Source organism: Trachypithecus francoisi, unplaced genomic scaffold (genome assembly GCF_009764315.1).
Source record: "Trachypithecus francoisi isolate TF-2019V2 unplaced genomic scaffold, Tfra_2.0 Lachesis_group15, whole genome shotgun sequence".
Lineage (NCBI taxonomy): Eukaryota > Metazoa > Chordata > Mammalia > Primates > Cercopithecidae > Trachypithecus > Trachypithecus francoisi.
This window is the reverse complement of record NW_022681460.1, coordinates 99,064,000-99,090,756: the sequence shown is the minus strand read 5'-3', so window position 1 is coordinate 99,090,756 and position 26,757 is coordinate 99,064,000. Positions and strand designations below refer to the sequence as shown.

General features: G+C 42.5%; 2 protein-coding genes across 6 annotated transcripts in view; one reads left to right on the top strand and one right to left on the bottom strand.

The window, feature by feature from the left end:
- The window catches only part of ABCC6 (ATP binding cassette subfamily C member 6), a 76,784-nt gene extending 68,615 nt beyond the window's left edge, over positions 1-8,169 (bottom strand). Inside the window, exons 1-4 of one of the 3 annotated variants that reach the window (XM_033235624.1) lie at positions 8,046-8,169; positions 6,295-6,477; positions 4,474-4,561; positions 4,206-4,334 (exon numbers count right to left, since the gene is read on the bottom strand). In XM_033235624.1, coding sequence (XP_033091515.1) covers positions 4,206-4,334; positions 4,474-4,561; positions 6,295-6,341 — 264 coding nt within the window. In that variant the 5' untranslated portion in view covers positions 6,342-6,477; positions 8,046-8,169. Of the gene's footprint in view, positions 1-4,205; positions 4,335-4,473; positions 4,623-6,257; positions 6,478-8,045 lie in introns of all 3 variants that reach the window. The other 2 variants (XM_033235625.1, XM_033235623.1) reach the window with 2 other exon arrangements.
- Positions 8,170-25,336: 17,167 nt separating this feature from the next.
- The window catches only part of LOC117097610 (nodal modulator 1), a 64,260-nt gene continuing 62,839 nt past the window's right edge, over positions 25,337-26,757 (top strand). For all 3 annotated transcript variants that reach the window (XM_033235628.1, XM_033235627.1, XM_033235626.1), the window contains exon 1: positions 25,337-25,657. In XM_033235628.1, coding sequence (XP_033091519.1) covers positions 25,493-25,657 — 165 coding nt within the window. In that variant the 5' untranslated portion in view covers positions 25,337-25,492. The remainder of the gene's footprint in view (positions 25,658-26,757) is intronic.

Sequence of the window (26,757 nt, the reverse complement as noted above, 5' to 3'; positions counted from 1 at the left end):
TTGCGATGCTCCTGCTGCCACGCCACGATGATTTTTGCATCTGTTGCCCTGTCATCTGGTCAGAAACACCCTAATTTTCTTTCTTTTTTTTAATTTAAAAAAATTTTAAAATTTACATATATGTGTGTGTGTATATATATGTGTGTATATATGTATACATATATATGTATATGTATACATATATGTATATACACACACATATATACACACACACATATATGTATATATACTTTTTTTTTTTGGAGACAGAGTCTTGCTCTGTCACCCAGGCTGGAGTGCAGTGGCACGATCTTGGCTCACTGCAGCCTCTGCCTCCTGGGTTCAAGCAATTCTCCTGCCTCAGCCTCCCGAGTAGCTAGGATTACAGGCATGTGCCATGACCCCTGGCTAATTTTTGTATTTTAGTAGAGATGGAGTTTTACCATGTAGGCCTCAGGTGATCCACCCGCCTTGACCTCCCAAAGTGCTGGGATTACAGGTGTGAGCCACCACACCCAGCCTGATATATATATTTCTGGGTGACGTGAGATGTTTTGAAACAGGCACGCAATGCATAATAATCACATCAGGGTAAATGAGGTCTCCATCCCCTCAAGCATTTATCCTTTCTGTTATAAACAGTCGATTTTACTCTTTTAGTTATTTTATTTTTTAGTCTATTATTGAGTTGGAGTCTCACTCTGTTGCCCAGGCTGGAGTTCAGTGGCTTAATTTTGGCTTACTGCAACCTCCGTCTCCTGGGTTCAAGCGATTGTCCTGCCTCAGCCTTCTGAGTATCTGAGCTTACAGGTGTGCACCACCACGCCTGGCTAATTTTTTTTGTATTTTTAGTAGAGACGGGGTTTCACCATGTTACCCAGGCTGGTCTTGAACTCCTGACCTCAGATGATCCTTCTGCTTCGGCTTTCCAAACTGCTGGAAAAAGTGCTCCACAGGTGTGAGCCACTGTGTCCGGACTCTTTTAGTTATTTTTAAATGAACAATTAAATTATTATTGACTATAGTCACCCTGTTGTGCCATCAAATAGGTATTATTCTTTCTATTTTTTGTACCCATTAACCATTCCCATGTCCCCCACGCACTATCCTTCCTAGCCCCTAGTAACCTTCCGTCTACTCTGTATATTCATGAGTTAAATTGTTTTAATTTTTAGCTTTCAGAAATAAGTGAGAACATGTAAAGTTTGTCTTTCTGTGCCTGGCTTATTTCACTTAACATCCATGTTGTTGAAAATGACAATACCTCATTCTTTCTTGTAGCTGCTTAGTATTCCATTGTGTATATACACCACATTTTCTTTATCAATTCACCTGTTGATGGATACTTAAGGTGCTTCCAAATCTTGGTTATTGTGAACAGTGCTGTAATAATCATACAGAGATATCTTCCATATACTGATTTTTCTTTCTTCCTAAGTCTTTTTGCTTGTGTTCAGGCATGTGATTTGCGCAGAACTGACTCTACTCCAAGGCTGAGTGGGTGATTGAGGCTTGGCCAATGAATACATTCTAGTCTTTTGGCTACCATGGCTGGGTTAGGAATGCATATAGCATCCCATGCTGGGTACTTGAGAGCTGGAACCACTGGGAGATTCTGCCGGGTTTGCTATGTGGTAGAACATAAGTCTGAAGGTATTGGTGGCTCTTCTTGCCCCTCCATTGGAGAATCAAGCTAACATGGCAAAGCTAAGAGGCAGAAGTGGAGATCTGGTACCTGGTCCCAGGCCTGGATCATTCATGCCTGGGAGATCCCATGGGTATGAGCTAATAAATACAGGAGCTAATAACCCCCCTGACCTTCCCTTTTCCTTAAGCTAGTGTGAACTGAGTTTTTATGGCTTTAAATCAGAGCCCTAGTTTCAAATCACAATTCCTCTACTGGATTTTATACTCTTCTAGTTTTTTGGGTTTTTGGTTTTTTTTTTTCAGATAGCACACAACTGGATATTCCAATGACAATATGGCCCATCTTCCCTAAACTACCACTGTTTTCCCCACTGTTTCTCTCAGAAAGTTTGTTCTGAATTTGCCTGAAATGAACTTGGGCTCTGCACTCCCAAGCTTTGTGGCCCTGAGGCTGTCATTCCCTTCTCCTAGCCTTAGTCTCCCTCGTCTTTAAAATGGGACGGCTAGAATCCATCATTGGCTGGGCACATTGGCTCAAGCCTATAGTCCCAGCACTTTGGGAGGCTTAGGTGGGAAGATCACTTGAGCCTAGGAGTTTGAGACCAGCCTTGGGAACATAATGAGACTTTGTTTCTATTAAAAATAAAAAAGAAAAGAAAACAGAAAAAAGAATCCATCACTGTGAACTATTGTGAGAATCCAATGAGGATAGCTGTGTAAGTGCCTGCCACAGTGCCTGCACATGGTTGGAACCCCTGAGTGTAAATGGTCCCAGTACTGTTGGTTCTACGCTGTGTCCCAAACACCTGACTTATATCAACTGTGGGAGCCCAGCCTTTCAGAAATTACTGAATACCCTGTGGAATTTCCCCTTAGTTACAAAGGTTGCTCTTTTAAAAACTCTGTCCTCGGTCAGGCGCTGTGGCTCACGCCTGTAATCCCAGCATTTTGGGAGGCCGAGGTGGGTGAGTCACTTGAGGTCAGGCATTTGAGACGAGCCTGGCCAACATGGTGAAACCCTGTCTCTACTAAAACTGCAAAAATTAGCTGGGCGTGGTGGCACATGCTTGTAATCCCAGCTACTCGGGAGGCTGAGGCATGAGAATCGATTGAACCCAGGAGGCGGAGGTTGCAGTGAGCCAAGATCGTGCCACTGCACTCCAGCCTGGGTGACAGAGCAAGATTCTGTCTCAGAATAAACAAACGAAAAATAAAAACCCTGTCCTTAAAGACAGGATGATACTTCTCTACTTTCTCCTTTAGGGGCAGGGTAGAGTAACCACTGGACTCAAGAAATGATCTGTGAGTCCAGACGTGGTGGCTCATGCCTATAATCCCAGCACTTTAGGAGGCTGAGGTCAGAGAATTGCTTGAGCCCAGGAGTTCAAGATCAGCCTGGGCAACAGAGCACGATATTGTCTCCGCAAAAATACAATAATAAAGTAAAATATCTGAAACCTGCTGCCGCCTGATCATTGGTGTTAAGACAACCCCCTCTCCCAGAAGCCTTGGCTAAGCACTCTGTCGAGGCCACTGCTCCTCAGTAGGCGCACTTGGTAATATCGCGAGACATTTTGAGTTACTGCAATTGGATGATATGCTATTGGCATCTATCGGCGGAAGCCAGGGATGCTGTTTCACACTCTACAGCAAACAGGACAACCCTGTCCTCCCAGCAAAGACTTATCTGGCCACAACGTTACTAAAGCTGAGGTTGAGAGAAGTTGGTATAGACTACATGTTTTTCTCTTTGCAGAGAAAATGACCCATCATGTCTCCCTAATATAGAAACGCTGCTTCTGGCTGGACGCAGTGGCTCATGCCTGTAATCCCAACATTTTGGGAGGCCAAGGCGGGTGGATCACTTGAGGTCAGGATCACTTGAGGTCAGGAGTTCGAGACCAGCCTGGCCAACATAGTGAAACCTCGTCTCTGCTAAAAATACAAAAATTAGCCAGGTGTAGTGGCACACACCTGTAATCCCAGCTACACAGGAAGCTGAGGCAGGAGAATCGCTTGAACCCTAGAGGCAGAAATTGCAGTGAGCCAAGATCATGCCACTTCACTCCAGCCTGGGCGATAGAGAGAGCCTCTCAAAAAAAAAAAGGCTGCTTCCCAGATTGAGCAACAGAAATATGAGTGGGTGTGCAGAATGAGTGTGTAAATAAAAATGTATAGGAACGTGGGGAGGGTGAATCCATGAGATGAGGGGAGATGTGCACGTAGAAGTATGTGTGCACACAGGTGTGTCTGTGCCCTGTGCCCAGGTTGTGTGTGTGTGCATGCATGCATGTGCTTGTGTGATGTATGAGTCAGTTCATATAAGTGTGTGCGTCATGTGCAAGTGGCACGTGTGATGTGGGTATGTAAGGCAGGAAATTGTGTTGATAAGAAATGTATAGCATGATGGGTACGTACAGTTGTGGGAGTGGATTTTGTGTCTCTAGAGTGTAAGTCACTGGCTTATGTGTGTCACTGTGTAAAGAATAAGTCGTATGTGGAAACGGGAGGAGGAAAGATGGGACCCAAGGCCAGAGCCACCATTTTGGTTTCCCGGGGTGGCCCACACCCCCACTTACCGCTCCGGAGGCCTGCTGGGCAGCGCTGGTAGCTGGTAAGACAAAGCAGAGAAGCCAGTACCCAAACAGCACTCCAGATGACTGGACTCCCTTTTTCCTCTCAGTGTGAATCAGGAACACTGCAAAGCTCTGGACGGGAAAGTCAGAGCAGGCCGCTTAGGGGAGGGTGGAGGCTGAGGGGAGCCTCTTCTCTTCCCCTTGCTCTTCACTGTGGCAGGCAAAGCAGCAGCTGGGAGCAAGCCAGGCTCCAGACTGAAGGCATCATTACCATTGTGGTGAGCCAGACGGTAGGGTGAATGAGGAATTCCGGGGCCTCAGACGTTCCTTGTTGGATTTTCCAAAGAGCGACAGCCACACTGGAGGTACACAGGACTATGAGGGCAAACCCAAGTACCTGAGGGTACAGGCTTAGATCAGCTTGGGGGGCAATAAGAGAGGTCACAGCAAACGGGTGGGCGACCCCATGTCCAACTGGGAGCTGGTTCTGCAACATCCTGGCTGGGGCCCTGTAACAAACCAGTATCACCAGCTAGCAATGTGCCAACGTGAATGATGTGTAAAGGGCATTGCAGATCGGTCCTGATCTGTAATTGTCATATAAATAATGTACAGCAAGGGCTTGAGCCGGTCGAGTGTTTTCCGAAATGCAGGAAGTGCTCCAATCAAGCACATGTCAGATGACTTTGGGTGTGAAGAAACAGCAGGAAATGAAATGTACTCACCAGGTAAAAAACTATCCTCTCTCCAAGTCATTTTCAATCCCTGCCATGAAATCAAGCAGTCAGTAAGTCTCTAGGGTCTCTCTAATATATATTGGTTTCTCTATTGAATAAAAGAAAGGAAGAAAATGAGAGAACATGTACACACCAGAGAGAAGGCCAGAGCTAAGGCATATTGGAGGAACTGCTCAAAGAACCTCAGTTTAAAGCAGAAGTTGGCAAACTATCAATCACCAAAGAAAAATAAAAAGCATATGTCATGACAGGTGAAAATTACATGGAATCCAAATTTCAGTGACTACAAATAAAGTTTTATTGAAACACAGTCGGCTGGGGGTGATGGCTCGTACCTGTAATCCCAGCACTTTGGGAGGCCAAGGCAGGCAGATCACCTGAGGTCAGGAGTTGGAGACCAGCCTGGCCAACATGGCGAAACTCTGTTTCTACTAAAAATACAAAAAAAAAAAAAGCGAGGTATGGTGGTGGGCACCTGTAATCCCAGCTACTTGGGAAGCTGAGGCAGGAGAATCACTTGAACCCAGGAGGCGGACATTGCAGTGAGCTGACATCACACCATTGCACTCTAGCCTGGGTGACAAGAGCAAAACTACATTTCAGGAAAAAAAAAAAAGTAACACAGTCATGACTATTGTCTATGGTTATGACTATTGCATTCATTCTGGAATGGCAGAGTTCAGTGTTCGGAAGGAAGATTATCTGGCGCACAAAGTCTCAAATACTATGTCCTGCTTGGCTCTTTAAGTTTGCCAACCCTTGGGTTGTTGGTGGGTGATTATGCAAAAATTGACACAATGGCAGAAGAATGAATGACCTCTGAAGAACATTCTTTAGAAGCCTACAAGAACGGAGTAGAAGAGGATGGATGAGCAGAAAGGCTCACACTTGGAATGCCAGTGTTTATTTAACACACTAAATACATATCACATATAAAAATTGTCCTATCATACAGCCAGTGGGGGAACATAAAAATAAATGCATAACTTTTTAAAAGGTTCATCCCAATGTGGCCCTAAAATTACCTTGTGTACCCAAGAGTCTACATGGTATGTTTTGGAAAATGCCAGGTTATGGTAGTTATAAACTGTCCGGGAACATGGGAGTGTATGTATGTGTTTGTGCATGTATGTGTTTTTGCATGCATGTATTTTCGGAATTACAAAATCTGTTTGGGAGAACCATGTTCCACCGAGTTGACCTCTGTAGCCTCTCTAATATTGCTCTGTTTGATTAACAGATTCCCTTCTACACCCTGATAGGAGGAGTCTGCTTTCAGACTTCACCAGGTTCCAGCCTGTCCCCTGCCTCCCCCCACCATTGCCTGGTTCCAGGCTCCCAGGGATGGCAGCTACCATCTTGGCTTTGAAGAGTGGGGACATCCGGAGGTAGCCCCGGCCATGGTGGTGGATGAAGAGGAGGTAGATGGGACCAAGGACCCAGAGGTACATGGGGGGCACCCAGACCCCTGCTGTTCTCAGGAAACACAGGCTCAGCAGGCTGGTGGCAGCAGGTTCAGGCTCTGTCTGGTTCCAGACCTGAGGGAACACCAGGAGGCCCCTTAGGATGGTATAAGGCAGGGGTCCCCAACTCACCTGCCCGGGGGCCCAGGCAATTTTTTGAATCTTTAACATTTATACAAAAATGTGCCAAGCACTCTTTGGAATACCTAATAATTCTCAACTCCTTTCATCCTGACATTAACCCTAGGTAGATGCAATTATCATATTGATTTACAGGTGAAGAAGCCGAGGACCAGAAAGGTTGAGTAACTTGGCTGACTTTACCCAGCTGAGGAGTGGAAGGACTGGTATTTGAACCCAGGGAACTGGGCCATGTGGTCTAGGAGACCTGAGCTCCATAATCATTGCTAGGCACAGACCATCAGTTAATCCTTATAACAACTCCAGCACATAGGCAGTACTGTCCCCATTTCAGAGATCAGCAGACTGAGGCACCAGTCGGGGAACTGCCTCCCTCAGGGCCACATAAATGGGAAGTAGCAGAGCTGACTCTGACCCAGGCTTATCTGACCCCAAATCTTGTTCGACTGGTGGTCTTGATGTGTGATTTATTTTTATTTTTTATTAATTAATTTATGTTTTAGAGACAGGGTCTCACTCTGTTGCCCAGGCTGAAGTGGCACAACCAAAGCTCACCAAAGCTTTGAACTCCTGCCTCAAGCAATCCTCCAACCTCGGCCTCCCAGAGTGCTGGGATTACAGGCATAAGCTGCCTCACCAGGCCTGGCTATATATATATATTTTTATGTTTTGTAGAGATGGGAAGTCTTTCAATGTTGCCCGTGCTGGTCTCGAACTCCTGGCCTCAAGCAATCCCCCTGCCTCAGCCTCCTAGGTACTGGGATTACAGGCAAGAGCCACTGGCCCAGCTTAATGTGTTATTTTCATCTCATCAGGTCTGCTGGTCCTATCTAACCCTAGAACAAATTTGAAGTTTAGTGGACATGGCCTCTTCAATTCTCTCTCCCCTGTCTTTTTGCTCCCCCTGGTTTCACAACTTACTGGCTGTGCAAACTTTAACCTCTCTGTGTCTCAGTTTCCTTCCCTGCAGAAGGTGAATAATGAGACTCTACCTCTATGAGTTGTATTAAATGGATTAATAGCAGCCAAGTTCATAGCAGCATGGCACAAGGTTGGGCACAAGGCTAGGCACAGAGGAAGCCCTCAGTTCATACCAACTTATCCCTTCATCTCCCTGGCCCTCGAAATGCTGGCAGTTTGCAACCCCCACCCTCACCCCATGAACTCCACTCTCTGGAGTCCTTTGCTAAGAGCAATGGAGAAAGAAACCAGAGACGTAAGGCTCTCTGGGGGTAGGAGGGCTCGGAGCACCCACTAGCTTTATGCAAATAAGGGTCAAAGCCCCTAGTAGCTGGGAGGTCTGGTGGCCCCTTAGACAGAGCTGGGCTGTCGGGGGCGCTGGGTTGGTGAAAGGAGTCCAACCCGCTGCAGTGAGGGGTGCTGGAGTAAGTCTCCTCGCTTCCCGGGTCCAGGAATCCCTAGTATCGCAGCCCGAGAGCGCTGCAGCCAAACCAAGCCTGGAAAAGGAGAGGGGGGCGCGATGGGGGGTGGGGGGCACTCACCCCCTGCCCCGAACAGGGCTCAGCAGGCGCGGCCATCTGCGCCTTCTGTCGTCGTGGGTCCCAGCGTCTGTCTGCCGCTAAGTCTCTGGGCAGACTGCTCCGCCTCGCTCCTGCCAGGGAAGAGGTGGGGCTGGGCTGGTCCGGCTGGGATTCGAGCTCTGGGATCGGGAGGCGCCGGGCAAGGTCCAGCTGCGTGGCGGGGGTGAGGTCACGGGAGGTGAAAACAGGCGAGGTGGGGGAGGGAGGAGCGGAGGAGAGAGGCGCTCGGCGAGCTGGGACAGGCACCGGGTTGGGGGGTCCCGGAACCCCTGAAATTTCAGTGACATCTCCATAGTTCCCTCTTCCCCCTGCAACAAGAATCACTCCAAACTTCCCAAACACTTTGGACCCAGCAATTTCCAGGAGTTCATCCCAATGAGAGAACCGAAAGGTGTGCACACGTTAGTAACAAGGAGGTCTGGTGACCGCCTAAGCTTCCAATCGCGGGGACCACTGGGTCAAGGCCAAGAGGATGGAGACCACGTCACAGTCACCTCACTGCTGGAATGGAGGGTGGTAGGGAGAACTTAGAAGATTATGCAATGGGCTGGCAGGGCTGTACCCGGTCGCCCTGGTAAGCAGAGACTCAAGAAACCTCTGGGGTCCTGTTTTCGGGTCGTGTGATCCCAGGAGTGCACGTTGGGCCCCTTGGGTGTCTGAACAGAGGGGCATGGGAGAGAGGGCCGCACTCCTGCAGTCTCACTCTGCTGGTGTAGCGGGCAGCTGCCAACTCCCACCCCACCCTGCACCAGGGGCTCCTGAGTCGGCAGATGAAGCATTTTATGAATTCTATTTTGAATACGTTTTTAAAACTTGTCAGATCTTTGTCTTCATTTCAGTCCCTGCGCCTCTGCCTCTTGCTGTGGCCCCTTATTTAACACTGGGGGGTTACGCTCTGCTAAGTCCCAGGGGGAGACTGTTCCTAATATCTGAGGGAGACATTACTCCTAATAACACGCTGGGTGAACACCACCTGTGTACAGCCTCTGATATGATTCGTAATATCCAAGGGAGATACTATCCTAATATCCCAGTGGGTGAACACCATGTGTGTAAACCCTGTGATATTACTCGAAATATCCGAGGGAGATATTACTCCTAATATCACAGTGGGTGTACATCCTGTGATATTATTCGTAATATCCGAAGGAGATTTTACTCCTGATATCACAGTGGGAGTACACACTGTGATATTATTTGTAATATCCAAGGGGGATTTTACTCCTGATATCACAGTGGGTGTACACCCTGTGATATTATTCATCATATGCTACAGATATATTACTCCAAATCTCACAGTGGGTGTACACGCTGTCATATTATTTGTAATATCCTAGGGATATATTACTCCTAATATCACAGTGGGTGTACACCCTGTGATATTATTCGTAATATCATATGGAGATATTACTCCTAATATCACGATGTACACCCTGTGATATTATTTGTAATATCCTAGGGAGATATAACTCCTAATATCACGGAGGGAGTACACTGTGCAATATTATTCATAATATCCTAGAAAAATAATACTTTTACTATCACAGTGGGCATACACTCTGTGATAATATTCGTAATATCCTAGGGAGATACAACTCCTAATATCACAGTAAGTGTACACTATGTGATATTATTCATAATATCATAGGGAGCTATTACTTTTAATTTCACAGTGGGTGTACACCCTATGATATTATTTGTAATATCCTAGAAAGGTATCACTCCTAATATCACAGTGGCTGTACACACTGCGATATTATTCATAATATTCTAGGGAGATATCACTCCTAATCTCACAGTGGGTGTACACCTTGTGATACTATTTTTAATGTCCTAGAAAGATAATACTTTTAACATCACAGTGGGTGTGCAGCCTGTGATATGATTCGAAATATCCTAGGGTGATATTACTCATAACATCATAGTGAGTGTATACCTGTGATATGATTTGTAATATTTTAGGGAAAAAATCTCCAAATATCACAGTGGGTGTAAACTCTGTGATATTCTTTGTAATATCCTAGTGAGATATTGCTCCTAAAATCACAGTGGGTGTACATAACGTGTGTACACCTTGTGATATTGTTCATAATTTCCTAGGGAGATATTACTCCTAATATCACAGTGGGTGTACAGCCTGTGATATCATTTGTAAATTTCTAGGGAGATGTTAATTCTAATATCACAGTGGGTGTACACGCTGTCATATCATTCAAAATATCCTTGGGAAATATCACTCCTAATATCACAGTGAATGTATACCCTGTGACATTATTCATAATATCTGAGGGAGATATTACTTCTAACATCACACTGGGTGTACACCCTGTGATATTATTCGTAATAACCGAGGGAGATATTACTCTTAATATCAGAGTGGTTGTACACTGTGCGATGTTATTCATAATATTCAAGGGAGATATTACTCCTAATATCACAGAGGGTGTACACCCTGTGATATTATTCATAATATCCTAGAGAAATATTACTCCTAATTTCACAGTGGGTGTACACTCTGTGATAACATTTGTAATATCCCAGGATGGTGTGACTCCTAATATCACAGTGAGTGTACACCATGTGTGTAAACCCTGAGATATTATATTTAATATACTAGAAAGATATTACTCCTAATATCACAGTGGATGTACATGTGTGTACATGTGTGTACATCCACTGTGATATTATTCATAATATCTTAGGGAGATATTATGCTAACAACAGAGTAGATGTACACCATGTGTGTAAACCCATTGTGATATTATTCATAATATCCTAGGAAGCTATTACTCCTAATATCCCAGTGAGTGTACACCCTGTGATATTATTCATAATATCCTAGGGAGCTATTACCCCAATATCACAGCGGGTGTACACTCTCTGATATTATTTGTAATATCCTAGGGAGTTATTACTCCTAATATCACAGTGGGAATACATCCTGTGACGCTATTTGTAAAATCCTCAGAAACTGTTACTCCTAATATCCCAGTGAATGTACACCCTGTGATATTATTCATAATATCCTAGGGAGCTATTACCCCAATATCACAGCGGGTGTACACTCTCTGATATTATTTGTAATATCCTAGGGAGTTATTACTCCTAATATCACAGTGGGAATACATCCTGTGACACTATTTGTAAAATCCTCAGAAACTGTTACTCCTAATATCACAGTGAGTGTACACCCTGCTGTTATTCATAATATCCTGGGAGCTATTACTCCTAATGTCACAGCAGATGTAAACCCTTTGATGTTATTTGTAATACCCTAGGTACCTATTACTCCTAATATCACAGTGGTTGCACACCCTGCAATGTTATTTGTAATAATCTAGGAGGCTATTACTCCTAATATCACATTAGGTGTACTTCCTGTGATGTTATTTTTAATATCCTAGAGAGTGATTACTCCTAATATCACAGTGAGTTTGCACCCTTTGATGTTATTCATAACATTCTAGAGAGCCATTACTCCTAATATCAGAGTCAGTGTACAACATGTGATGTTATTCGTAATACCCTAGGGAGCTATTACTCCTAATTTCACTGTGGGTGTGCACTCTGTGATGTTATTCGTAATAACCTAGAAAGCTATTACCCCTAATATCACTGTGAGTGTACACTCTATGATGTTATTCATAATATCTTAGGGAGTTATTACTCTTAATATCACAGTGGGTGTACACCCTGTGATGTTATTTCTAATATCCTAGGGAGCGATTACTCCTAATATCACAGTGAATGTACACCCTGTGATGTTATTCATAATATCTTAGGGAGTTATTACTGTTAATATCACAGTGGGTGTACACCCTGTGATGTTATTTCTAATATCCTAGGGAGCAATTACTCCTAATATTACCATGTGTGTACACCTTGTGATGTTATACATAATATCCTCAGGAGTTATTACTCCAAATGTCACAGTGGGTGTACACCCTGTGATGATATTCTTAATATCCTAGGAAGCTATTTCTCCTAATATCAGAGTGGGTGTACATGCTGTGATGTTATTTGCAATATCATAGAAAGATACTACTCCTAATATCACCATGGGTGTACACACTGTGATTTTATTCATAATATCTTAAGGAGATAATTACTCCCAGTATCACAGTGGGTGTACACTCTATGATGTTATTCATGATATCTTAAAGAGATATTACCCATAGTATCACTGTGGGTGTAAACTCTGTGATATTATGCATAATATCCTGGGGAGATATTACTCCTACTATCACATACGGTGTACTCTCTGTGATATTATTAAAAATATCTTAGAGAGATATAATTTTAATTTCAAAGTGGGTGTACACCCTGTGATTTTATTCGTAATATCTTAGGAAAGTATTACTTCTAATATTACAGTGTGTGGACACCTTGTTATATTATTTGTAGTATACTAGGGAGATATTGCTGCTAATATCACAGTGAAAGTACACCCCATGATATTATTAGTAATATCCTAGAAAAAATTAGTTTTAATATGACAGTGGGTGTACACCCTTCAATATTATTTGTAATATTCTATGGAGATATAACTACTAATATGACAGTGGGTGTACATACTGTGATATATGTACTTTCCTAGGGAGATATTACTCATAATATCTTAGTGGGTGTACATCCTCTAATATTATTCGTAATATTCTCGGTAGGTAATACTCCTATTATTCACAGTGGGTGTACACCAGCTAATGTTATTCATAGTATCCCAGGGAGCTATTTCTCCTAATATCCCTGTGGGTGTACACCCTGAGAAGTTACTCGTAATGTCCTAGGAAGTTATTACTCCTAATATCACAGTGGGGGTACACGGTGGGTGTAGTATTCTAGGAAAATATTACTCCTAATATCACCGTGAATTTACATCCTGTGATATTATTCGTAATATCCTAGAAAGATATTACTTTTAATATCACAGAGAGTCTACACCCTGTAATTATTCATAATATCCTAGGAAGATATTACTCATAATATCACAGTGGGTGTACACCCTGTGATGTTATTTGTAATTTTCTAGTGAGATATAACTTTAAATGTCACAGTGGGTGTAAAGCCTGTAATACTATTAGGAATATCCTAGGGAGATATTACTCCTAATATAACAGTGGGTGTACACCCTGTGATATTATTTGTAGTATCCTAGACAGATGTTATTCCTAATATCACAGTGAGTGTGCACAGTGTGATATTATTTGTAACATTTTAGGGAGATATTAATATACAGTGGGTGTACACTCTGTGATTCATTCGAAATATCCTAAGGAGATATTACTTCTAACATCACAGTGGGTGTACAACATGTGTGGACAATCTTTGACATTATTCACAATATCCTACAGAGATATTACTACTATATCACTATGAGTGTACACCCTGTGATATTATTCGTAACATCCTAGGGAGACATTACTCTTAATATTACCGTGGGTGTACACCCTGTGATATTATTCGTAATATCCTAGCAAGATATGACTTCTAGTATCACAGTGGATGTACACCCTATGATATTATTTGCAATATCCTAAGGAGATATCACTCCTAATATCACAGGTATTATGAATCATATCAAGATATTATTCACTCTAAGGAGACACCACTCCTTATATCACAGTGTGTGTACACCCTGTGATGTTACTCATTGTAATCTAGGGAGCTATCACTCCTAAAATCAAAGGTGGTGTACACCTCTGTGAATAATATTCACTCTGTGAATATTATTTGTTATGTTCTGGGGAGGTATCACTCCTAATATCACAGGGGCGTACACCCCTTTTGATATTACTCGTCATATTTTAGGGAGATACCACTCCCAATATCACAAGGAGCGTCATATCCTAGGGAGATACAACTTTTAATTTCACAGGGGTTGTAAACCCCTTGTTATATTATTTGTCATATCCTAGGGAGATATTATTCCTAAAATCACAGTAGGTGTATATGCTGTGAGATTATTTGTGGTATCCTAGAAAGACATTGCTCCTGATATCACTGGGGTGTACACTCCTTGTGATGTTATTTGTCATCTTCTAGGAAGATACCACTCCTTATATCACACCCCCTGCATTGTTATTCGTCATATTCTAGGGAGATATCACTCCTACCCTGTAATAGTATTCGTAATATGTTAGGGAGCTATTACTCCTAATATCACAGTGGGTGTGGCCCCTGTGTGTACACCCTGTTATACTATTTGTAATATCCTAGGAAAATATTACTCCTAATATCACAGTGAGTTTACACCATGTGTGTATACCCTGTGACAGTATTCGTAATATCTTAGGGAGATATTTCTCCTAATATCACAGTGGGTGTACACCATGTGCTATTATTTGTAATATCCTAGGGAGATATTACTTCAAATATCACAGTGGGTGTAGACCTTGTGATATCACTCATAACATCCTAGGCAGATATTACTCCAAATATTACAGTGTGTGTATACCATGCGTGTACATTCTGTGAAATTTTCATAATATTTTATAGAGTTAATACTCCCTCCTAATAACACAGTGGGTGTACACTGTTTGGTATTGATCGTAATATTTTAGGGTGATATTACCCCTGATATCACAGTGGGTGTACACAGTGAGTGATATTATTCGTCATATCCTAGAAAGGGGTCACTCCTAACATTGCAAAGCGTGTACACCCTGTGATATTATTCATCATATCCCAGGGTGATATCACTCCTAATATCACAGTGGGTGTACACTTTGTGATATTATTCGTCATATCGCAGAGAGATGTCACTCCTAATATCATAGGGGGTGTACCCCACTTTGATACTATTTGTCATATTTTAGGAAGATATTACTCATAATATCACAGTGGGCATACACCTTCTGTGATATTATTCATCATTTCCCAGGGAAATATCACCCCTAATATCACAGAAGGTGTACACCCCTGTGACATTAGGCGTCATATCTTAGGGACACACTACTCCAAATATTACAGGTGGTGTACACTCATTGTGATACTATTCGTGATATCCTAGGGAGATATCACTCCTAATATAACAAGGCGTACAACTCTTGTGATATTATCTGTCATATCTTAGCTAGATATCACTCCTAATATCACGGGGGTGTACTTTCCTTGTGATATTATTCATCATATCCTAGGGAGATATCACTCCTAATATCACACCTTCTGTGGTAGTATTCATCATTTCCTAGGGAGATATCACTTCTAATATTACAAAGGGTGTACAGCCTTTCTGATATTATTCGTCATATCCTAAGAAGATATCACTCCTAGTATCACAGTGGGTGTACCCCTTGTGATATTGTTTGTAATATTCTAGGGTGATATCACTCCTAATATCACAGTGGGTGTAAACCATGTGATACTGTTTGTAATGACCTAGGGAGAAATTACTCCTAATATGACAGTGGGTGTACAACCTGTAATACTATTTGTAATATCCTAGGGAGATATCACTCTTGATACCACAGTGGGTGTACATGCTGTGATATTATTCATAATATCCTAAAAAGATATAACTCCAAATATCACAGTGGGCATATACCCTGTGCTATTATTCATAATATTCTTGGTAGATATTACACCTAATGTCACAGTGGGGGTACACCCTGTGACATTATCCCTAATATCTTAGGGAGATAGTACTCCTAATATCACAGTGGGTGTAAAACTTGTGATATTATTTGTAATATCCTAGTTAGACATTACTCCTAATATCAAAGTTTGTGACCACCACATGTGTATACCCTGTGATATTATTTGTAATATACGTGGGAGATATTTCTCCTAATATCATAGTGGATGTACAAGCAATATCACATGATGTACACCCACTGTGATATTAGGAGTGATATCACCCTAGAATATTACAAATAATATCACAGGGTGTACACCCAACGTGATATTAGGAGTGATATTTTCCTAGGATATTACGAGTAATATCACAGGGTGCCCACTGTGATATTAGGAGAAATATCTTCTTAGAATATGACGAATATGTCCTAGGGATATATTACCCCTAATGTCACAGTGCATGTACCCCATGTGTGTATGTCCTGTGATAGTATTATTAATATCCTAGAAAGATATTACTTCTAAAATCACAGTGGGTGTACATGCTGTGATAGTATTCGTAATATCCTAGAATGACATTACTCCTAATATCACATTACTCCTAGTATCAGAGAGGGTGTACATTCCTTGTGATATATATTATTCATTATATCCTAGGAAGATACCACTCCTTATATCACACCCCCGGTGTTGTTGTTCATCATATTCTCGGGAGATATCACTCCTACCCTGTGATAGTATTGGTAATATCCTCAGGAGATATTACTGCTAATATCATTGCTGGTGTAGCCCCTGTGTGTACACCCTGTTACACTATTTGTAATATCCTAGGGAAATATTACTCCTAACATCACAGTTGGAGTACACCATGTGTGTACACACTGTGATAGTATTCGTGACATCTTAGGGAGATATTACTCCAAATATCACAATGGGTGTACCCCATGAGTGTACACCCTGTGATAGTATTCGTGATATCTTAAGGAGATATTTCTCCTAGTATCACAGTGGGTGTACATCATGTGTGTACACTCTGTGATATTATTTGTACTATCCTAGGGAAATATTACTTATAATTCCACAGTAAGTATAATTCCACAGTAAGTAATGGTAAGGATACATTCATAATATCCTATGGAGGTATTACTCCAAATATTACAGTGGGTGTACACCATTTGTGTACATTCTATGATATTTTCTATAATATTTCATAGAGTTAATACTCCTAATATCACAGTTGGTGTACGCCATGTATGTACTTAATGTGATATTCATAATAGCTTTCAGAAATATTACACCTTATATCACAGTGAGTGTACACCGTGTGTACAACCTGTGATAGTATTTGTAATAACCTAGCGAGATATAACTCCTAATATCACAGTGGGTGTACACCTCCTGATATTGTTCATAAGATCCTATTACCTTTAATATCACAGAGGGTGTACACCGTGTGGTATTTTTTGTAGTGTCCTAGGGAGATATTACTCCTAATATTACAGTGAGTGTACACCCTGTGATGTTATTCTTAATATCCTAGGAATAGATTACTCCTAATATCACAGTGGGTGTACACCTTGTGGTTTTATTTTTGATATCCTACGGAAATACTACCTCTGATATCCCAGTGGATGTACACCATGTGTGTATATCCTGTGATATTATTTGTAATATTCTGGGGAGCTATTACCCCTAATATCACAGTTGGTGTACATCATGTAATTATAATATGAATTATTATTCATAATATCCTGGGGAGTTATTATCCCTAACGTCACAATGAGTGTAACCCTGTGATACTATTTGTAATATCCTGAGGGGGTATTACCCCTAACATCACAGTGGAGGAACACCCTTTGATATTATTTGTAATATATTGGGGAGGTATTACCCTTAATATCCCAGTGGGTGTACACCCTGTGATATTATTCTTAATACTCTGGGGACATATTACCCTTAATATCACAGTGGGTGTACACCCTGTGATATTATTTATAATATCCTGAAATAATATTACCCCATGTGTCACAGTGGATGTGTTCCTTGTGATGTTATTTGTTATAGCCTAAGAAGATATTACCACAAATATGAAGGTGAGTGTAAACCCTGATGCGTTATTCATTATATTCTGAGGAGATATTACTTCCTCTAGTACCACAGTGGGTGTACACCCTCTCATATTATTCATTATGTACTAAGTAGCTATTATTACCCCTAATATCCCAGTGAGTGTATACCCTATGATATTATTACTTATATCCCAAGAAGATATTATTATAACTAATATCACAGTGGGTGTACACCCTATGATATTATTTGTTATATACTGAGGGGATATTATTACGCTTAATATCCCAGTGTGTTTAAACCTTGTATTATTATTCCTTGTTTCCTCGGGAGATATTGTTACTTCTAATATCAAAATGGAGGTACACCCTGTGATATTATTCGTTTTATTCTGGGGAGATGTTATTAACCCTAATGTCATAGATGGTGTACACCCTGTGATATTATTCATAGTATCCTTGGGAGATATTATCCCTATTGTCGCAGTGGGTGCAAATTCTGTGATATTATTTGATATATTATAGGGGATATTATCCCTAATGTCACAGTGGGTGTACACATTGTGATATTATTAGTAATATCCTGGGTCAGATATTACCAACAATGTCAAAGTGGGTGTACACCCTGTGATATCATTCCTAATATCCTGGGGTGACATTACCCCTAATGTCACAGTGTGTGTACAACCTGTGATATTTTTTATTATATCCTGGGGAGAAATTACCCCTAATATTACAGTAGGTGTACACACTGTGGTATTATTTGTCATATCCTGGGAAGATATTACTCCGAATGTCACAGTGGCTGTACACCCTGTCATAGTATTTGTTATATCCTAGGGAGATATTATTACTTCTAACATCACAGTGGGGATACACCCTGTGATATTATTAATCAGATCCTGGAAATAAATAATTACCCGTGATATCACAGTGGGTGTACACCTTGTGATATTATTTGTTATATCCTGGGGGGGTATTATTACCTCTGATATCACATTGGGTGTACACCATGTGATATTGTCTGTTATATACTGGAAAGATATTACTTCTAATATCACAGTGGATGTACACCCTCTGATATTATTTGTTATATTGTGAAGAGATATTATTACTTCTGATATCACAGTTGGAGTACACCCTGTGGTATTATTTCTAATATCCTTGGAAGATATTACCCCAATGTCACAGTGGGTGTACACCCTGTGATATATTTCATAATACCCTAGAAAGATATTGCTCCTAATATCAGTGCGTGTACACCCTGTGATGTTATTCCTAATATCCTAGACAGACATTACTCTTAATATCAGAGTATGTGTACACCCTGTGATATTATTCCTAATATTTTAGGGAGATATTACTCTTAACATCACAGTGGGTGTACACCCTGTTATATTATTTCTAATATCCTAGGGAGATATTACTCCTAATATCACAGCGAGTGTACACCCTGTGATATTATTACTAATAACATAGGCCAATATTACTTCTAATGTCACAGCGGGTGCACACACTGTACTATTATTTGTAATATCCTAGGGAGATATTATTTGTAATATCACAGTGGGCGTACACCCTCTGATGTTATTCTTAATATCTTAGGGAGCTATTACGTCTAATATCACAATGGGTGTACACCCTGTGATATTATTTATAACATCTTAGGGAAATATTACTCCTAATATTACAGTGGGTGTACACTTTGTGATATTATTCATAATATCCCAGGGAGATATTACTTCTAATATCACAGTGGGTGTATAACCTGTGATATTTTTCTTAATATTCTAGGGAAATATTACTCCTAATGTCACAGTTTGTGTACACCATGTGTGTACCTCCTGTGATATTATCCGTAATACCCCAGGGAGATATTACTCCTAATATCCCAGTGAATTTATACCATGCGTGTACACGCTGTGACCTCCCAGAAAGATATTACTCCTAATATCACAGTGGGTGTACATCCTGTGATATTATTTGTAATATCCTATGGATATCATAATATCACACCATATCACAATGAATGTACACCATGTGTGTACATGCTTGATATTATTTGTAATATTTTAGGATATTACTCCTAATGTCACAGTAAGTGTACATCTTGTGATATTATTTGTAATATTCTGTGGGGATATTGCCCCTAATATCACAGTGGGTGTATACTCTTTGACACTATTCATAGCATCCTGGAAGATATTATCCATATTGTCATGGTGGGTGTACACCCTGTGATATTATTTGTTATATTCTGGGGATATATTATTACCCCTAATATCACAGTGGTTGTATACTTTGTGATGTTATTCATTATATCCTGAAGAGAGATTATTTCCTTTAATATCACAGTGCATGTATACCTTGTGATATTATTTGTTATATCCTGGGGAGATACTATATTACTCCTAGTATCACAGTGGCTGTACACCTTGTGATATTATTCATTATATCCTGGGGAGATATTATTACTCCTCATGTATACCCTGTGATGTTATTCATAATATCCTGTGAAATATTACCCATATTGTCACAGTGGGTGTACACCCTGTAATATTATTTGTAATATCCTGGGGAGATAATATTACTCCTAATATCACAGTGGGTGTACACCCTGTGATATTATTCAGTATATCCTGGGGAGGTATTATTATTCCTAATATCACAGTGGGTGAACATTCTGTACTATTATTCATTATATCCTGGGAAGATATTATTACCCATAATATCACAGTGGGTGTATACCCTGTGATATTATGTGTTATATCCTGGGGAGATATTATTACATTCAATATCACAATGGGTGAACACCCTGTGATATTATTTGTTATATTTGGAGAACATGTTATTACCTCTAATATCACAGTGGTGTACACCCTGTGATATTATTCGTTATGTACTGGGGAGATATTATTACCCATATCACACTGTTTGTACACCCTGGCATATTATTTGTTATATCCTTGAGAGACATTATTTTTCCTATTATCACCGTGGGTGTACAACCTGTGATATTACTCATCATATTCTGCAGAGATGTTCTTTCCCCTAATACAGTGGGTGTACACCCTGTGATATTATTTGGTATATCCTAGGGAGATATCATTACCCGTAATATCACAGTGGATGTACACCCTGTCATATTATTTGTTATATCCTAGAGAGATGTTATTACCCCTAATATCACAGTGGGTGCGCACCCTGTAATATTATTCGTCACATTTCCTGGAGATATTATTATCCATAATATCACAGTGTGTGTACCCACTGTGACAGTATTCATTATATCTTTGGGTGATAATACTCCTAATTTCACATTGGGTGTATCCCCTGTGTTTACACCCTGTGATATTATTCATAATATTTTAGGGAGATATTACTCCTAATATCACAGTGGGTGTACACCGTGTTGTACACCCTATGATATTATTTGTAATATTTTAGGGAGATATTACTCCTAATAACATTGTGGGTGTACAGCATGTTTTTAAACACTGAGATTATTCATAATATCTGAGGGAGATATTACTGCCAATATCACAGTGGGTGTACACCCTGTACACCCTGTGATACTATTGGTAATATCCAAGGGAGATATGACTCCCAATATCACAGTGGGTTTATACCCTGTGGCATTATTCATAATATCTGAGGGAGATATTACTTGCAATATCACAGTGGATGTACATTAAATGCTCATAAGACTTAGCTTTTACTATTACTGTTACGATTTAGGCCATGGGTTACTAACCAGTGGCTTAAAATGCCATTGCAGCCGGGAGCGGTGACTCACGCCTATAATCCCAGCACTTTGGGAGGCTAATGAAGGAGGATCATTTGAGGTCAGGAGTTTGAGATCAGCCTGGCCAACATAGTGAAACCCTGTTTCTACTAAAAATACAAAAATTACCCGGGTGTGTTGGTGCGTGCCTGTATTTTCAGCTTCTCAGGAGGTTGAGGCAGGAGAATCGCTTGAATATGGGAGGTGAAGGTTGGAGTGAGCCAAGATTGCGCCACTGCACTCCAGCCTGGGCGACAGAGCGAGACTCTGTCTCAAAACAAACAAAATGCCATTGAAGACATATATTAATATGAAAAGGTGTTTGCTAAATGATGATTGAATAAATGAAATTATAATATAAAATAGGCTTTGGTTTTTTTAAAGAAGAAAAGAAAAGGACATGCCTAAATTAGGGAACTCGGAGAAGAAGGCCAAGGCATTTACCTTCCTCTCTTGAGTCTTTTTTTTTCTCTTTCTTTCTTTTTTTGAGTCAGGATCTTGCTCTGCCAGGCTGGAGTGCAGTAGTGCCATCATGGCTCACTGCAGTCTTGACCTCCTGGTCTCAAGCGACCTTCTACCTCAGCCTCTCCCGAGTAGCTGGGACTACAGGCACATACCACCATGCCTGGCTAATTTTTAATGTTTTTGTGGATACTGGTCTCACTTTGTTGCCCCAACTGCTTTAGAATTTCTGCCCTCAAGCCATCCTCTTGCCAAGGCCTCCCAAAGTGCTGCGATTACAGGTGTGAGCCACCATGCCCAGCCCTCTCTTGGGTCTTAAAGCAAAGTGTCAAAGACCCAGCCACCACTTCTTAGAAATGACTCGATGTCATATTAGCATAAATGCATCGATAAAAAGATGGAAATGCAGTAATGCAGTGATCTTGGGGAATCCTAGTTTTCTTCTCCAATTTCTTTGTTGTTGCAGTGAGCAAGCATTCATTTCAAGATAGGAATGAAATATTCAGTTCTTTTAGACAGACAAGCACAGGTGCTCAGTTTGGGAGAAGAATTAAAATCCTCTGCACTCTCCATGCTGCCTTGCTAATTCTCGGGGTCCTGTCCTCATCTTCTACTCTTGCGTTCTGCGGGGACCCCACGGCATGTTTTCCCCGGTCTTTTTGAGTCTCTCTAAATCCAGTATTGGACCCAGGGAGCACCGCCTCCTCTGCCCCCGTCAGCTGTCCTCCTGCCTGAGTCTTCTGGAAGCTTTGGGACAGAAAGAACCCAAGGATTTGTCCTGAAGCTCAGTGTGGCAGGTCTACTGTTTCCATGTTAATCATGTCTGTTTATCTGAGCCAGTTTTGGTGGAAACTGATGGAAATTATGGGGAAGCTAAATCCCTGTCTCTCTGCAAGCCACTCCCCAATCCCACCCCCATGAATTGGCGTTGTCACAGTCCTGGTGCTTCATTTCTTTCTATATTTGAAGATGAATTTGAGGGAAATAGAAAGTCAAGAAGAACACAGAGGAAATCATTTGGGGTGAGTCCAGAACAAAACCTGGGGACCCCAATTTCTCCTTTTTTATCCATTTTTTTTAAGACAGAGTCTCACTCAGTCACCTAGGCTGGAGTGCAGTGGCAAGACCTCGGTTCACTGCAACCTGTGGTCCCCTAGTTCAACTGATTCTCCTGCCTCAGCCTCCTGAGTAGCTGGGATTAGAGACTTGCGCCACCACACCTAGCTAATTTTTGTGTTTTTAGTAGAGACAGAGTTTCACCATGTTGGCCAAGCTGGTCTCGAACTCCTGACCTCAAATGATCTGCCCACCTCAGACTCCCAATATGTTTGTATTACAGCAGTGAGCCATGGCTCCCGGCCCCAATTCTTGCTCTCTAGTTCCTGGAAAACCTATGGCTGCTTGCAGAGAGTCTTAGACAACTTCTTTTTCCTCTCCAGGCCTCGGTTTCCCATCCTGTAAGATGAGAGGTTTCCACAGGCCAACAATTCCTAACTAGTGGTTTTTTATTTTTTTTATTTTTATTTTTTATTTTTATTTTTTTGAGACGGAGTCTCGCTCTGACGCCCAGGCTGGAGTGCAGTGGCCAGATCTCAGCTCACTGCAAGCTCCGCCTCCTGGGTTCACACCATTCTCCTGCCTCAGCCTCCCGAGTAGCTGGGACTACAGGCGCCCGCCACCTCGCCCGGCTAGTTTTTTGTATTTTTTAGTAGAGATGGGGTTTCACCGTGTTAGCCAGGATGGTCTCCATCTCCTGACCTCGTGATCCACCCGTCTCGGCCTCCCAAAGTGCTGGGATTACAGGCTTGAGCCACCGCGCCCAGCCTAGTGGTTTTCAATCCTCTGGTGATTTGCGTAAAAGGCATCTATTTCAATTGTGGTTATACATAACAAACCCCAATAAATATACTAATTATTTAAATGGTGTCTCATTATCACTGAATAGTTGAGAGTCTACTGTATTTGAGTGAAAATGCAGCATGAGAAACTGAAATCAGATGCACTCATGATTATGACCCTGAGGTCAATGTGTCATTCCCTTCATTCCCTCGTTGCCCCCATGAAGGTTTGACTACTATACAGTTTGAACCTGTGTTTCTTCGTTGTTTGTTGCTTAAGTTTTAACCACAATGGCAAATTGCAGTGGGAAATCCAGTCTTACTTTGTCATTTAGAAACAAAATACAAAACCTATCAAAATAAAGCACTAGGTTTTTTTTTTTTTTGAGACAAAATGGAAGAATTTCTAATATTAGGTCAGAAAAGCAAATTTTTTGGTGTGTATTTTTTTTTTTTTTTTTTGATAAGGAGTCTTGCTTTGTCACCCAGGCTGGAGTGCAGCGGCGCGTTCTCGGCTCACTGTAAGCTCCGCCTCCCGGGTTCACGCCATTCTCCTGCCTCAGCCTCCCAAGTAGCTGGGACTACAGGCGCCCGCCACCACGCCCGGCTAATTTTTTGTATTTTTAGTAGAGATGTGGTTTCACTGTGTTAGCCAGGATGGTCTCCATGTCTTGACCTCGTGATCTGCTCACCTTGGCATCCCACAGTGCGGGGATTACAGGCGGGAGACACGCGCCCAGCCTCTTTGGTGTGTATTTTGATGTGGTGACTGGTAGTTAAATTCAGTGTACATATGATTTCACTCTTGGGACAAAATATGCTGGATTTGAACTTATTTTCAGGCAAATAATGTTTCATTTTACAGAGCTAATTCAAAGTAAACTGACTGCATGCACTTCTCGCTTAGGGGGAGAAAACTCACCAAAATTTGTTTCTAGGCATATGCTATTAGAGCTAGGATTAAGATAAATCTTACATACCTTCCTTAATATGCTAACATTAACACGTTTCGCTTAAAAAAATCGATCATTTATTATGGAAAAATACACCAGCTTACACAAATTCCTAAAGCGTTTTTCGTGTGTGTTTGTGTGTGTGTGTGTGTTTGCAGAGACGGCGTTTCCCCATATTGACCAGGCTGGCCTCGAACTCCTGGGGTCAAGAGATCCACCCATCCCCAAAGTGTTGGGATTACAGAGATCCACTCAGCCTCCCAAAGTGTTGGGATTACAGGCGTGAGCCATCACACCCGGCCCTAAAGGTTTTTGTGGGATTATATATTTTACCTGAGAAATATGTGGGTCAGAAAGATTTGAGAAAGTTGTTAGATAATTCGACCAACAAAATCTCCCGTCCTTTCCAGCTGTGATGGTGAATTCTAAAGTAGAATTCATCTTTGGAGCTTCTCCCCATAGGCCTGCACCTTGCGTTGCACCTGCCAGACTGTGCGCCGAGTCCTCCAGGCCTCTAGAAGGCAGAGATGGTCTAGTTTTCTTGCCGAGCATGCGTCGTAGTTCTCTCTTCCGGTGCTGTAAGCGTGGGGTCGAAGCGCGCGTGCGCGGCGGCGGCGGTGGGGGCGGGGCCTGGGCTGTCAGCCGGTCTAGGAGGAGGAAAGAGTCTGCGGCGTGGGGTGTGAGGGGCGGGACCGGGCTGCCTGCGGAGGGTCTAGCTGGGGGAGGTCTGGCCATGCTGGCGGGCCAGGGCGCTGGACCGTCGGGGCCCGCGGTGGTCGCCGCCGCGGTGGTGCTGCTGCTGAGCGGCGTGGGGCCGGCGCATGGCTCGGAGGACATCGTGGTGGGCTGCGGGGGCTTCGTCAAGTCGGACGTGGAGATCAACTACTCGCTCATCGAGGTGAGCGCCCGCCCCGCGGCCCGGCGTCGACTCACCGGGCCGGTGGTTCAGCCCCTCTGGGCCGCTGGCGTCGTCTCTGACACTGGGCGGCGTGGAGTCCTTGGAGCTCTTACCTCTTCCGAGGCTATGCTGTCCGCAGGCTCCCCGCAGCTCCTCCCCAGTCGCGCTGGCGGGGAGGTTTTTATCATGGGGTTGTGTAAGGACTGAGGGGTGCCAGACCTCAGGTTCTTCAAAAGCTGGACTCCAGATCCCCGGAACCCAGACCCCAAATTCCTTGGAGCCCAGACCCTATTACTTTAAAACTTAGACCCGAGATCTCCTCGAATCAGACCCCCTGAAACTCAGATTTCCCCAAACCCATATTCTAGAACCTAGAGACCACAAGTCTTATCCCCCAAACTCCACAGCCCAGACCCCTCCCGAAGTTCTGATCCACTGCTACTCCAAACCCTGCGGCATGATTTTAAAGAGCATCGATTCCCATCCCGTAGATTCTGACCTAGTAGATCAGTATTGGAAACCCTGAGGCCGGAAAGCTATTTTTTATTTCTCCGGCTCCCCTCCGCCTCTGAAAATGGAGAGTTGTCAGCTGCCCTGATTGCCTTAATGAGTAGTTACTGGAATTACTCTAGAGATTTGTGTAGAAGTTTCCCCCCCCCCCCCCATTAAGTTGTAGTCCTGTTAATGTTTATCAGCCCGGTGGGATTATGACCCTGAAAGGTTCCCGTAAAGAGGAAAGGGATGGATGGAGGTAGGGGCAGAAGGTCCTTTGTCCGGGTAGTTGGGAGGGTACCAGAGCAAGGCCTGGGCCTCATTTTTGGAAGGGGATTTATGTTGGGGTAGGACAAGGAAGAGGAGAAGAGCAGGCGCCTCGGAGGTAATTTAGGAGAAAACGAAGGAAGAGCCTGGGAAATGCCGAAGAGAGGGACTGGGAAATAAGACCCCAAAGATCTCTGAAAGCACCTTTGAGCTGTTCCAGGGCTGGCAGTGAACGGTGAAGCACTGTGTTCTGCAAAGCGGGTTGCTGAGGATTGGGGGAGGGGCAGGGAGTCATTTCCACACCCCACTAGCTCTGCGACCTGCCCTTGCTCTAGGTCTCA